The sequence below is a fragment of the Sparus aurata genome, chromosome 4, assembly GCF_900880675.1.
Source record: "Sparus aurata chromosome 4, fSpaAur1.1, whole genome shotgun sequence".
Classification (NCBI taxonomy): Eukaryota; Metazoa; Chordata; class Actinopteri; order Spariformes; family Sparidae; genus Sparus; species Sparus aurata.
The window spans coordinates 333,603-348,557 of record NC_044190.1 but is presented as its reverse complement, the minus strand read 5'-3'; the positions used below and the strand labels follow the sequence as shown (position 1 = coordinate 348,557).

Genomic DNA, 14,955 nt, shown 5'->3' with positions numbered 1-14,955 from the left:
AGGCTAAATTTTAGACTACAAATGTCTAATTTAACAATAATCAACCACAGGTGAGTCTAATTATTCATTACACAGGTGTCCAGCAGACAGTTGACTAGAAAAGGTTGTAGAAAACCCCCTTCCCATTTCATGTTGTTAGCAATGGCACCACATGGAAGAGAAATGTCTCAAGACCTGAGAAAGAAAATAATTTCTTCATACCGCAAAGGTGAAGGCTACAAGAAGATCAGCAAAGCTTTACTTATCAGTCAGAACACTGTAGCAAAAGTGGTACAAAAATTTAAAAAGATGGAACTGCAACCATCTCACAGAGATGTCCAGGTCGTCCATGAAAGTTAACACCTCGACAGGAGCGTCTTCTGATGAGAAGGGTCGACGAAAATCGGCATGCAAGTTCACTGCAGTTATCCGAGGAAGTAGAAAGCCAAACTTGGATGACTATTTCCCATGACACAATATGGCGTACACTGCAGAGGAATGGGATGCATGGGTGCCGTCCCCGATGGAAGCCTCTCCTAAAGCCCAGGCACAAAAAAGCCCGCCTAGAGTTTGCCAGGGCCCATGCTGACAAACATGAAGACTACTGGGACTGAGTGATGAGACCAAGATAAATGTTTTTGGAACTGATGGCTTCAAAACTGTATGGTGTCACAACGGTGAGGAATACAAAGAAAAATGCATGGTGCCTACAGTGAAACATGGCTATGGCAGTGTCCTTCTGTGGGGTTGCATCAGTGCTGCTGGTGTCGTGGAGCTGCGTTTCATTGATGGCATCATGAATTCACAGATGTATTGCTCTATACTGAAAGAAAAGATGCTACCATCACTGCCCTTGGTCGTCGTGCACTTTTCCAACATGACAATGATCCTAAACACACATCTAAGGCCACTGTTGGATTTCTGAAGAAGAACAGGGTGAAAGTGATTCAGTGGCCAAGTATGTCTCCTGATCTGAACCCAATTGAACACCTATGGGGAATTCTGAAGAGACAAGTTGAGCATCACTCTCTGTCCAGCATCCAGTCTCTAAAAGAGATAATTCTTGAAGAATGGAAAAAAATTGATGTAGCAAAATGTTTCCAACTTGTTCATTCCATGCCTAGAAGACTTGGTGCTGTCATTAAAACTCATTGAGGCCATACAAAGTACTAGATTTAGTCGTTTTTGTTGTGGGGTGTACTCATTTTTGCATCGCCCTTATTTGAGTAAAACTGAAAAATGTGTAATCTAAGTTATGTTATTGACCTTACTTTCATGTTATAAGTTTAACAGATGTTATATTAAACTTATATATATATATATATTCAACATTTTGGAAATTGTTTTTGTGTTCATTGAGATATTGTTTAAAATTGTACTTTCCAAAGGGGGTGTACTCATTTACGCTGAGCACTGTATATATATATATCACTCTCAAGGAAATACATTTAGAGGCTGACAGGATTTCTCTTGGTTTTTAAGCCTTAATCAAATGTAAACACAAACATGGAAATTACCTTATTAACTTAAACACCAAGCAATAATGCAAAAAGCATCTCCGCTTGTTTTGTGTTATTTGTATTAACAAATATTTAAATGCACACAGGGCAAAACCCTTGTATGAAAATGTATAAAAATGAGTAAATAATTATAAGACCCTTGTAATTTTAGTAGTTTGTTCAACCTAAGTTTATTCAACCTGAGTTTGTTACCTCCGTATGGGCAATGGTAACAGCTCCTACCATGAGAATATACCTCCGGGGTTTCTTGGTCTGAAGCAGCACTACCGCGATGAGCAGCAGGATTCACAGCCTCACCAAACAGCAGGGAAGGTCCGTCCTCAGCAACTAGCACACCCCACGTCAGCAGAAGCCATCCACGCAGAGGAGAAACGGAGGCAACGCCTCTTCAGCGATGGCAACAGCTAAGCTAATTCAGCTAGCTCACGTTGTAGCAAAAAAAAACACATGCTCTGTCAGGAGCAAACAGTCCCAAACTCTTGCTTGATTGTGTGGTACATGGCGAACATTTCACAGTCCAGGAAAATAACACAATGAATACAGCACTCTGTAACTACTCTCACACAGGTCTATCTCTCGACTCTTTTTCTACGCCATTGTTCTCTCGCTCTTCTGCCCTTCTTCCCTTATAGACAGGTGAAACAGAAATGTTCCTTTCAAGGTCATTCTTTCTCAAGGACACATGAGGGCAGGAAAAACAAAAGACACAAGACAAGATACAAGGACATGGAAAACAAATACAAGAAACCACAAGACAAAACCAGACACAAGAACACAACGAACAAGAATCTACAGTCATGACAGTACCCCCCCCCCCCCCAAGGGACAGATCCAAGATGTCCCTCAAAACACAAGTCCAAGTGAGGCTGGGAGGATGGAGGGGGTCTGGAGGGGGTCTGGAGGGGGTCTGGAGGAGGGCCAGAGTCAAAGTGAAGTCGGGAGGGTGGAGGGGGTTCAGGAGGAGGGCCAAGGTCCAAACAAACAGGAGGGTGGAGGCAAGGACTGGAACCCACTGGAGGCTGGGAACGTGGGCTGGGGCCCCTAGAGGCTGGGGATGTGGACTGGGACCCACTAGAGGCCGGGGACGTGGACTGGGACCCACTAGAGGCCGGGGATGTGGACATGGACTGGGACCCACTAGAGGCCGGGGACGTGGACGAAGACGTAGGCGTTCTGTAGGCCGGCGACGAAGACGTCCTGGAGGCCGGCGATGAAGACAAAGATGAAGGTGTTCTGGAGGCCGGCGATGGATACGAAGGCGAAGGCGTTCTGGAGGCCGGCAACGAAGGCATAGGCGCTCTGGAGGCCGGCGACGAAGGCGCGGGCTGGGACCCACTGGAGGCCGGCAGCGAAGGCGCGGACTGGGGACCACTGGAGGCCGGCGGTGAAGGCGTGGGCTGGGACCCACTGGAGGCCGGCGGCGAAGGAGCGGGCTGGGACTCACTGGAAGCCGGTGGCGAAGGCGCGGGCTGGGACCCACTGGAGGCTGGCGGCGAAGGCGCGGGCTGGGACCCACTGGAGGCCGGCGGCGAAGGCGCGGGCTGGGACCCACTGGAGGCCGGCGGCGAAGGCGAAGACGAAGACGCTCTTGAGGCCGGACCGCTGGCTGGGAATACCTCCTGGGTCTTGGCCGGACCACCGACAGAGGTTTGCCGGGAGCTGGTGGCCTGGGAGCTGGTGGCCTGGGAGCTGATGAACGGTCTCTGGCAGCAGACGACCTCAGCTGGGCCTCCGACCGAGGAGCAGGCGCTGGACTTGGCATTGGACTCGGCTTGGCCTCCGACCGAGGAGCAGGCGCTGGACTTGGCGTGGGACTCGGCCGGGCCTCCGACCGAGGAGCAGGGTCAGGCCTCGGCCGGGCCTCCGACCGAGGTGCTGAGACTGGACTTGGCGTGGGCCTCGGCCGGGCCTCCGACCGAGGTGCTGAGACTGGACTTGGCGTGGGCCTCGGCCGGGCCTCCGACCGAGGTGCGGGAACTGGACTCGGCCGGGCCTCCGACCGAGGAGCGGGAACTGGCGCCATCAGGTCCGCCGACTGAAGGCCACTGGCAGGAACAGGCGCCATCAGGTCCGCCGACTGAAGGCCACTGGCAGGAACAGGCGCCATCAGGTCCGCCGGCTGAAGGCCACTGGCAGGAACAGGCGGCATCAGGTCCGCCGACTGAAGGCCACTGGCAGGTGTCGACCGGGCCGCCGACTGAAGGCCACTGGCAGGTGTCGACCGGGCCGCCGACTGAAGGCCACTGGCAGGTGTGGGTGTCAGCCACACCTTTAGCGGTGCAAACCCGGCAAGCGGTGGCTGTGCAGTTGACAATGGAGTTGAGGCTCCATTGCTAGACTTCAAGGAGCCAGGACGCTGCCGAGAATGTCGCTTTCTTGGTGGAGGCATTTTGTAGGCCAGGCGGGTTCCACAAAAAGGAGACATTTCAGCTGAGGCTGGAGCTGAGGCATGAACTGGTATGTTGGCTGTGGCTGAGGCATGAGCTGGTAGCTTGGCTGTGGCGTGGGTTTGGGCTGGTAGCTTGGCTGTGGCTTGAAAAAAAAGGTTGCTAGCAGCGATTTGACGAGCCCTGCTAGCGGGGTTGGTCATAAAGTCCTGGTACCAGCGAATTGCTGCTAAGCCATCAACTGCTGGATCCGTTTTAGGTCTGGTCATTCTGTCAGGCGGGGGGTTAAAGGGAAGACTATGGAAAGGGGAAGGTGGACCCAAATGCAGTTACACGAGAGGCAAGGCTAGGGGAAACAAAAAGCAAGCTTTATTGTAAAGCTGAACACGAAAAAACAGGAGCAGACAAAACGGGGGCAAGAGACAAAGTAGCAACCAAAAACTGGGCAAAATACAAACCAAATAGCAAAGTACAAATCAAAACCAAAGTTCAAATCAAAAATGCAAAATGCAAAACTCAAATCTAAAACACATACCGTGGGGAACGAGGAACAGACAGGAGCAGGCACATGAACGGGAACATGGACGAGACAGAGGCTGACAATTACAACTAGACAATTCCCCGCCGGGAAATCGCGAGAGTGGGCTGTGCGCTTTGCCCCGTGACAAAAAAGCAAACATGGCATCAGCAAAGTTTCCTCACCATCAAGTGGGAAAGGCCTTAAGGAACACACACATCAAGTTTTGTGGTCCTAGCTTCAGAAATGTGGAAATGGCAGCGAGTTAAAAAAGGGTGCAGTTTTGAGATTTCTCCTCCCGATTTACATTGGAGTAAATGGAGCATTTGAGAGCTACTCTTGTCGGTTAGCGGTCGATAATTCAAAAACCGTAAATCCTACCGACAAAGTAGACACATTGGAAGAAAGAAGACAAGTGTGGCTACAACTCTGTAAAGTATCACTGTTTTTGAGCCAAATTTGTGGCCAGGATCGTCACGGAAAGAGAACATTTCTGAGCAAATTTTTGAGGTTCTCTCACTCTATCAGTTGGCCCTCTCCACTCTGCTGCACGAACATTCCGCCATACACAATCATTGAAAACCCTGAATTTTTCCAAAATCACTCACCGTCATTCAAGGATCACAGTTCAAAAGCTACACATCATAGGAAAAAAGTTCAAATACAACTTAAATACTCAGGACTTGTGCCTACATTTTAAAGCTGAAATGGTGTTTCTACGTGAACGTATGCCAGAGCAGGAGATGTTTGAAAAACGTTGCAGATTTGCGACTTTTTTAACCTCGCCCCATTCATTCCTTATGGGAAATTTTATCGCAGTTTTTCGCGACTTATGTCTGTCTGTCTGTCTGTCTGTCCGATGTGTGTCTCCTGTCTGTCTGTCTGTCTGTCTGATGTATGTCTCCTGTCTGTCTGTCTGTCACTCTCTCTCTTTGCCCAGCTGATTTCGGTTGCTAGGTGACAGTTGGCAGGGGCCGTAGCAACGGACTGTGAGGGAGTCAGTTGGCCCTCTCCACTCTGCTGCACGAACATTCCCCCATACACAATGATTGAAAACCCTGAATTTCCCCAAAATCACTCACCATCGTTCAAGGATCACAGTTCGAAAACTACACATCATAGGAAAAAAGTTCAAATACAACAACAATACTCAAGACCTGTGCCTACTTTTTAAAGCTGGAATGGTGTTTCTAGCTGAATGTATGCCAGGGCAGGAGATGTTTGAAAAACGTCGCAGATTTGCGAATTTTTTGACCTCATCCCATTCATTCCTTATGGGAAGTGTCTCGCAGCTGTTCGCGTCTTACGACGCGAAACATTAATATTCTAGAAAACTGAATAATAACATACAGACTCTGATCAAGCCGCACATTAAATGAGTGTAAAAATAATCGTTAAATGTAGTTTAAATGTTGAGAAATATACTGTGTGTGTGCGTTTGTGTGCATGTGAGTGCACGATTAAGCATGGCTGTGTGTGTGTACATGTCTCTCTGTCTGTCTGTCTGATGTGTGTCTCCTTGGGAGAAAGAAGACAAGTGTGGCTACAACTCTGGAAAATATCACTGTTTTTGATCCTCATTTGTGGCCAGGATCGTCACGGAAAGAGAACATTTCTGAGCAAATTCTTGAGTCTCTCTCACTCTGTCAGTTGGCCCCCTCCACTCTGTTGCACGAACATTCCGCCATACACAATCATTGAAAACCCTGAATTTTTCCAAAATCACTCACTGTCATTCAAGGATCACAGTTCAAAAACTACACATCATAGGAAAAAAGTTCAAATACAACTTAAATACTCAGGACTTGTGCCTACATTTTAAAGCTGAAATGGTGTTTCTACATGAACGTATGCCAGAGCAGGAGATGTTTGAAAAACGTCGCAGATTTGCGACCTTTTTGACCTCGTCCCATTCATTCCTTATGAGAAGTATCTCGCAGCTGTTCGCGTCTTACGACGCGAAACATTAATATTCTAGAAAACTGAATAATAGCATACAGACTCCGATCAAGCCGCACATTGAATGAGTGAAAACATGATTGTTTAATGTAGTTTAAATGTTGGGAAATATACTGTGTATGTGCGTTTGCGTGTGAGTATGTGAGTGCACGCTTAAGCATGGCTGTGTGTGTGTGTGTCTACATGTCTCTCTGTCTGTCTGTCCGTCTGTCTGTCTGATGTGTGTCTCCTGTCTGTCTGTCTGTCTGATGTGTGTCTAGTGTCTGTCTGTCTGTCACTCTCTCTCTTGGCCCAGCTGTTTTTGGTTGCTAGGTGACCGTTGGCAAGGGCCGTAGCAACGGCCTGTGAGGGAGCTGATTTGAGAGCAATTTCTGCCTCACATCTAGGACGTCAAACTAGTGCTATTTGGTCAAAATCTTGAATGATATCAACAATTTTTTTTCACGATCGAGCCAGAAAGGCCTTAAAGAACACACTCATTAAGTTTTGTGGTCCTAGCTTCAGAAATGTGGAAATGGCAGCGAGTTAAAAAAGCGTGCAGTTTTGGAAATCCTTCTCCCGATTTACATTGGAGTAAATGGAGCATTTCAGAGCTACTCTTGTCGGTTAGCGGTCGATAATTTAACCGATAAAGTAGACACACTGGGAGAAAGAAGACAAGTGTGGCTACAACTCTGGAAAATATCACTGTTTTTGAGCCTAATTTGTGGCCAGGATCGTCACGGAAAGAGAACATTTCTGAGCAAATTTTTGAGTCTCTCTCACACTGTCAGTTGGCCCCTGCCACTCTGCTGCACGAACATTCCGCCATACACAATCATTGAAAACCCTGAATTTTTCCAAAATCACTCACCGTCATTCAAGGATCACAGTTCAAAAACTACACATCATAGGAAAAAAGTTCAAATACAACTTAAATACTCAGGACTTGTGCCTATATTTTAAAGCTGAAATGGTGTTTCTACGTGAACGTATGCCAGAGCAGGAGATGTTTGAAAAACGTCGCAGATTTGCGACTTTTTTCACCTCGCTCCATTCATTCCTTATGGGAAATTTATCGCAGTTTTTCGTGACTTACGTCGCGAAGAATTAATATTTCGTAAAGCTGAATAATAGCAACCCAAGTCCGATCGAGCCGCACATTGAATGAGCGAAAAAATAATCATTAAATGTAGTTTAAATGTTGGGAAATATACTATGTGTGTGCATTTGCATGTATGTGAGTGCAAGCTTAAGCATGGCTGTGTGTGTGTGTGTGTGTGTACATGTCTCTCTGTCTGTCTGTCTGTCTCATGTGTGTCTCCTGTCTGTCTGTCTGTCCGATGTGTGTCTCCTGTCTGTCTGTCTGTCTGTCTGATGTATGTCTCCTGTCTGTATGTCTGTCACTCTCCCTCTTTGCCCAGCTGATTTCGGTTGCTAGGTGACAGTTGGCAGGGGCCGTAGCAACGGACTGTGAGGGAGTCAGTTGGCCCTCTCCACTCTGCTGCACGAACATTCCCCCATACACAATCATTGAAAACCCTGAATTTCTCCAAAATCACTCACCATCGTTCAAGGATCACAGTTCAAAAACTACACATCATAGGAAAACAGTTCAAATACGACAAAAATACTCAAGACCTGTGCCTACATTTTAAAGCTGGAATGGTGTTTCTAGCTGAATGTATGCCAGAGCAGGAGATGTTTGAAAAACATCGCAGATTTGCGAGTTTTTTGACCTCATCCCATTCATTCCTTATGGGAAGTGTCTCGCAGCTGTTCGGGTCTTACGACGCGAAAGATTAATATTCAAGAAAACTGAATTATAGCATACAGAGTCCGATCAAGCCGCACATTGAATGAGTGAAAAAATGATCGTTTAATGTAGTTTAAATGTTGGGAAATATACTGTGTGTGTGCGTCTGTGTGCATGTGAGTGCACGCTTAAGCAGCGCTGTGTGTGTGTGTCTACATGTCGCTCTGTCTTTCTGTCCGTCTGATAGAATAGAATAGAATAGAATTACTTTAATGATCCCAGACTGGGAAATTATTTTGTTACAGCAGTAGTGGGTCAGCAAATAAAACACTTAAAACACATAAATAGAATCCAATATATACATAGTGTATATATACAGTGCACAGTGTGCTATAAACAATAATAATATATACAACAAAACAAAATATGCAAAATATACTATAACAATAATAATATATACAACAAAACAGTAGAGAGACCAGAGTTCTCTGTCAGGCAGAGGTGAGAGAGTTATTATATAAAGTGATGGATTGTGGCAGGAAAGATTTCCTGTATCTGTTGCTTCGACAGCGAAGCTGAAGCAGTCTTCCGGAGAAGGTGCTCCGCTGTCTGACCAGTGTGAGTTGGAGAGGGTGGAGAGGATTATCCATGATGGATAACAGTTTTTTCAGTGTCCTCCTCTCCACCACAGCCTCCAGAGTGTCCTGTTTGCAGCCAATCACAGAGCCAGCCTTCCTGATCAGTTTGTTGAGTCTGTTGGTGTCGCTGGCTCCAATGCTGCTTCCCCAACAAACCACAGCAAAGAAAAGTACACTGGCCACCACAGACTGATAAAAGATCTCCAACATCTTGCTGCACACGTTGAAGGATCTCAGCTTCCTCAGGAAGTAAAGTCTGCTCATCCCCTTCTTGTAAACAGCTTCAGTGTTAGATCTCCAGTCCAGTCTGTGGTTGATGGTAACACCCAGGTACTTGTAATCCTCCACCGCCTCCACATCCTTTCCCAGAATGCACAGAGGTTGGAAAGCCGTCTTCCTCTTCTTCCTGAAATCTATCACCATCTCTCTGGTCTTGCTGATGTTCAGCCGCAGGTGATTCTGTCCAGTCCACTCCACAAAGTTGTCTACCAGTGCTCTGTACTCCTCCTGTCCCTCATTTATACACCCAACAACAGCCGAGTCGTCAGAATACTTTTGCAGGTGACACGACCCGGTGTTGTACTGAAAGTCAGTGGTGTATAAGGTGAACAGTAAAGGAGACAGTACAGTCCCCTGTGGAGCTCCTGTATCACCAACCACCGCATCAGACAGAACACTGCCCATACGGACAAACTGTGGCCTGCCTGTCAGGTAGTCAGTAATCCAGGAGATCATTGTGTCGTCTACACCCATCACCCGCAGCTTCTCCCCCAGTAGCAGTGGCTGAATGGTGTTAAAAGCACTAGAGAAATCAAAGAATGTGATTCTCACAGTGCCTCCTCCACCATCCAGGTGCGAATGGGCTCGTTGCAGCAGGAAGATGACAGCGTCATCAACTCCCAAGTGGGGCTGGTAAGCAAATTGCAGAGGGTCTAGCAGGGCTCTCACCTGCGGCCTCAGGTTGGCCAAAACCAGTCTCTCCAGCACCTTCATGACGTAAGATGTGAGGGCCACTGGTCGATAGTCATTGAGGTCTGATGGTGTCGACTTCTTTGGAACAGGAACCAGGCAGGAAGTCTTCCAAAGCACCGGTATTCTCTCCTGACCCAGGCTCAGGTTGTAGAGGTGTTGTAGGACAGGAGACAGCTGGCTGGCACATGTCTTCAGGATCCTGGGGCTGATACCGTCAGGACCTGCAGCCTTCTGCTGTTGGAGTCTCTCCAGCTGTCTCCTAACCTGGCCTGCAGTCACAGTCATGCGGGGGAGGCTGCTGGTGTCTTCAGTGGAGGACGAGGAGGTGGAGGAGGAGGTGGAGGAGAAGGAGGTAGAGGAGGAGGAGGGAGGAGGAGGTGGAGGAGGAAGAGGTGGAGGAGGAAGAAGAGGTGGAGGAGGAGGAGAGGTGCTGCACAGGAGAGCTCACCACAGTGGAGTGAGGGGGGAGAGGAGGAAGCATTTTGGGCAGTGAGGGTGTGTGGGGGTCTGGAGGTGTCAGGGAGACGACAGAATGCTGTGAGCTGAACCTATTGAAGAATCTGTTCAGCTCGTTTGCCCTCTCCAGGCTGCCCGATGACTGTCTGCCGCTCACCTTACACCCAGTGATCTGCTTCGTACCAGTCCACACATCCCTCACATTGTTCTGCTGGAGTTTGGCCTCCAGCTTCCTCCTGTAGGCATCTTTACAGGCCCTCAGCATATCCCTGAGTTCATGCTGCACTCTCCTCAGTTCTTCCCTGTCTCCAGACCTGAATGCCCTCTTCTTCTTGTTAAGAAGGGCTTTCAGGTCATTGGTGATCCACGGCTTATTATTAGGGAAGCAGCGTACAGTCCGGGTTGGCATGGTGGTGTGTTCACAGAACCTGATGTATTCTGTGATGCAGTCGGTCATGCTGTCCAGATCCTCTCCATGTGGCTCAACAAGTGCATCCCAGTCTGTCGACTCAAAGCAGTCCTGTAGTGCGTCAGCAGCCTCCTGAGTCCACCTCCTCACGCTCCTAGTGTGGACAGGCTGCCGCTGAACAAGAGGCATATACTTAGGGGTCAGCAGAACCAGGTTGTGGTCAGATCTTCCAAGAGGGGGGAGGGCTGTGGGACTGTATGCATCCTTAGCATTTGCATACAACAGATCCAGTGTGTTACAGTCTCTGGTGGGGCAGTCAACATACTGGTGAAATGTTGGAAGGGTTTTATCCAGTGAGACATGATTAAAATCCCCAGTGATGACAATAAATGCGTTAGGATGCTGCGTCTGTATCTGGGCAACAGCGGAGTGGATGACGTCACAGGCCAGCGCTGCATCAGCTGAAGGAGGAACGTACACACCGATAATGATGGCGGATGTGAACTCCCGGGGCAAATAATAAGGCCTCATCCCCACAGTCAACAGTTCAATGTCCGGGGTACAGAGACGTTTCTTCACATGAACATGTCCGGGATTACACCACCTCTCACTCACGTACAGTGCAATCCCTCCTCCTTTTTTCTTTCCGCTGCTTGTCACGTCCCTGTCCGCCCGAACAGTGCTGAAGCCGGGAATCGCCACGCTGTGGTCCGGGATGTTTGAGTGAAGCCATGTCTCCGTGAAACACAACACACTGCATTCACGATATTCACTCTGAGCCTTTATCAGTGCGGCGAGCTCGTCCGTCTTGTTTCCCAGAGACCTCACGTTTCCCATGACGATCGCCGGTACAGCCGGTCTGTGTCTCCTCCTCTTCACCCTCCGTTTCACTCCGGCTCTGCAGCCACGGCGTCTCCTCCGCAGCTCCTTCAGGACCTCAGGCCTGGCTCGGGGTAGCAGTGCAGGTTTACACAGCGCAATCAGCTGGTCGCTTGTGTAAACAATGCGCTCAGTGATGCGCTCCTGACCCTCCGTTGCTAGGGCTAGCAAAAACATCTCAAAAACATAACAAAAAGTGCCGTAAAAGTTCAAAAAGAAAAAAAAAGAAAGGTGTTCGTCCTCTCCCAGTCTCCGGAGAAGAGCCGCCAAAAGTTCAGCGAAAACCAGAACACAAACACAACACAAATACAACAAAAACTACGAAAAAAACTTAAAAACCCACGGGAGCTGCTGTTACAGGCTGCCACCTAGTACGGCGCCATTGCAACCTTTGCCATAGCAAATGATGTGTGTCTCCTGTCTGTCTGTCTGTCTGTCTGATGTGTGTCTCGTGTCTGTCTGTCTGTCACTCTCTCTCTTGACCCAGCTGTTTTTGGTTGCTAGGTGACCGTTGGCAAGGGCCGTAGCAACGGACTGTGAGGGAGCTGATTTGAGAGCAATTTCTGCCTCACATCTAGGACGTCAAACTAGTGCTATTTGGTCAAAATCATACATGATATCGACAATTTTTTTTCAGGATCGAGCCAGAAAGGCCTTAAAGAACACACTCATTAAGTTTTGTGGTCCTAGCTTCAGAAATGTGGAAATGGCAGCGAGTTAAAAAGGGTTGCAGTTTTGGAAATCCTTCTCCCGATTTACATTGGAGTAAATGGAGCATTTGACAGCTACTCTTGTCGGTTAGCGGTCGATAATTCAAAAACCGTAAATCCTACCGATAAAGTGGACACATTGGGAGAAAGAAGACAAGTGTGGCTACAACTCTGGAAAGTATCACTGTTTTTGAGCCTAATTTGGCCCTCTCCACTCTGCTGCACGAACATTCCGCCATACACACTCATTGAAAACCCTGAATTTCTCCAAAATCACTCACCGCCATTCAAGGGTCACAGTTCAAAAACTACACATCATAGGAAAAAAGTTCAAATACAACAAAAATACTCAGGACTTGTGCCTACATTTTAAAGCTGGAATGGTGTTTCCACGTGAATGTATGCCCGAGCAGGAGATGTTTGAAAAACATCGCAGATTTGCAAGTTTTTTGACCTCGACCCATTCATTCCTTATGGGAAATTTGTCGCAGTTTTTCGCGACGAAAACTGCCAAATTATCACGGGAGGATGAAAAATAATAAAAAGAGGCGCGATGGACACCTATAGCTCTGCTATAGAGGTGTCCATAGTGGGCTGGCGAGTGTCCATAGTGGGCTGGCGAGCACAGCCCACTAATAAACTCCAGAAGAACATGCTTGCTTGCAGCATTCACACTAATAAGAAGAGGCGCTCCGCACAGCCCACTTTAGACACCTATAGCGCTGCAAGAATTTACATTTTGCACTGTTGGATCTTAGAAAGGTCCTAAGTAGAGTTTTAAAATGCAAAAAGAAGAAATGGGAGTGACACAAAAAAAATTTGAGTAAGCAATTTATTGAAAACAACAATTAAACTGAAATAGGCTGTTCATCAGCTGATGCCTTTAAAAGCCAAAATCTGCGCAAAAATGTGGATTAAATGTGATTTTCTGTCGGGCATTCACACTGTCATGCCCTACTGATGGCAAAAGCCAAAAAGCTTTCTCTCATTGAACGTGGTCGGATTGTTGAGCTGCATTAGCAAGGCCTCTCGCAACGCGCCATTGCTGCTAAGTTTGGACACAGTAAGACAGTCATTTTGAATTTCTTAAAAGATCCTGAGGGTTATGGAACAAAAAAGTCAAGTGGTAGACCCAAAAAAAATTCCCCGGCGCTGAGCCGGAGGATCCGATTGGCTGTCCTTCAAGACACGGGATGATCCTCCTCCCAAATTAAGGGCATTACTGGTGCCGACTGCAGCCCAATAACCATCAGACGGCATCTGCGAGAGAAGGGCTTTAAGAACAAAAACGTCTTCAAATGCCTCGTCTCCTTCAACGCCACAAAATTGCCCGTTTGGACTTGGTAAAAGTGGTAACATCCCCGCGACCCTCACGGGAAAAGCGGAAGGGATCAGTGACAATGACACTAAAAGACAATACCCACCCTAGCCCATTCACCCTGCTTCAATAGATATGGAAGTATCTGCTGCCATACCACCAGACTGCAGGGCAGCGTCCTACAATTCGAAATGAATGTGATATTTTGACAACTATAATTATGTTGACAGCTATACTTTCAGATAAATGTATAAGTATAAATGCAATAAAAAATATAAATGAAATATTGCAGATAGTGAACTGCCTAGACAATGTCTTACAACTTCTGGTCAGTCAGGTCCATTTTTGGTATAATACAAGTACAGATGTTTTTGTAGAGAAACAGATATACAGTATATATAAACAGATAAAGACAGTAGCTCTGCATTATGGCCCTAGAAGGGAGAATAAATATGTGGGTCACACGTGGTTAAACTTGAGTACACCCAACCAAAAGGACTATGCACAGATGTTAAATGTTGTCTTTAAACAATACATACACATTTCTATCCCTTTCCTCCTCTTTGTGTGCCAGGTGATCAGCAGTGATCCATACTGGGTTCCCACCTCCGAAGAAGAATACCTGCACTTCGGGGAGAAAGCTGACTCCGCCAACCAGGCCCTTAAATACATGAATGCTGTCCGCCGCCGCAAAGGCCTCTATGTGGAGGAAAAGATCGTGGAGCATGCAGAGAAGCAAAGAACACTCAGCAAGAACAAGTAGAAAAGGAAAACACAGAATTTAGCAGCTCCTCCTGTCAGGCTGCGAGGCACAGCTGACATCCTTTATCCAGATGCAGGCACATACTGAACACCATGACTGTGCTCTTCCATCACTGCCATTCATGATAATTTGCAGAGGGATAGTTGTAATGTCCAGATGTAGCTATTCTATTTTTTTCGAAGGTGTCCTTATCACAGCAGCAGTGGAACAGTCTGGCTTTTCATTCAACAGACTTCTTCTCTTATTAGCTTGTGCAACAAAATAGATTTCATAATGCACCAATTTGGGATATTTGATTAGTTGGAATAAATGACAAATACATATTGAGAATAAAGAATTAAAAAGTCTGCTGTCTTTTTTATAGATCATTTTGTTTTAAATGCAAGTACATATTCTCATGTAAAGATGCAATGTGCAGTAAATAATAGTGACTCAAATGGCTATATTTAATGGTAAAAGAAAAATAAACGAATGTGTTGCAATTTTTATATGGGCATTATATGTCTTTGCTTTACTGGTATATTATTGTATGAAATGGCTCAAATTACCATCATACTTAAAGGACATTACTGTACATATTACAGTGTTAAAGGGATGTTCCAGTGTAAGTTTAATCCATGGTCTAAATCACCGTGAAAATGTGTTAGACTCCCTCTCGAGAGATCAAGTTAGCAGACCGCTAATTTATGTTTTTTCGTAAATTAGTTTTATCA

The 14,955-nt window shown here is 46.8% G+C and overlaps 1 protein-coding gene across 1 annotated transcript in view; it reads left to right on the top strand.

Moving 5' to 3' along the window:
- Positions 1-14,730, top strand: part of efl1 (elongation factor like GTPase 1) — a 151,574-nt gene extending 136,844 nt beyond the window's left edge. Inside the window, exon 12 of the mRNA XM_030414567.1 lies at positions 14,054-14,730. Within this exon, the coding sequence (XP_030270427.1) occupies positions 14,054-14,242 (189 nt within the window). The 3' untranslated portion in view covers positions 14,243-14,730. The remainder of the gene's footprint in view (positions 1-14,053) is intronic.
- The last annotated feature ends 225 nt before the right edge of the window (positions 14,731-14,955 follow it).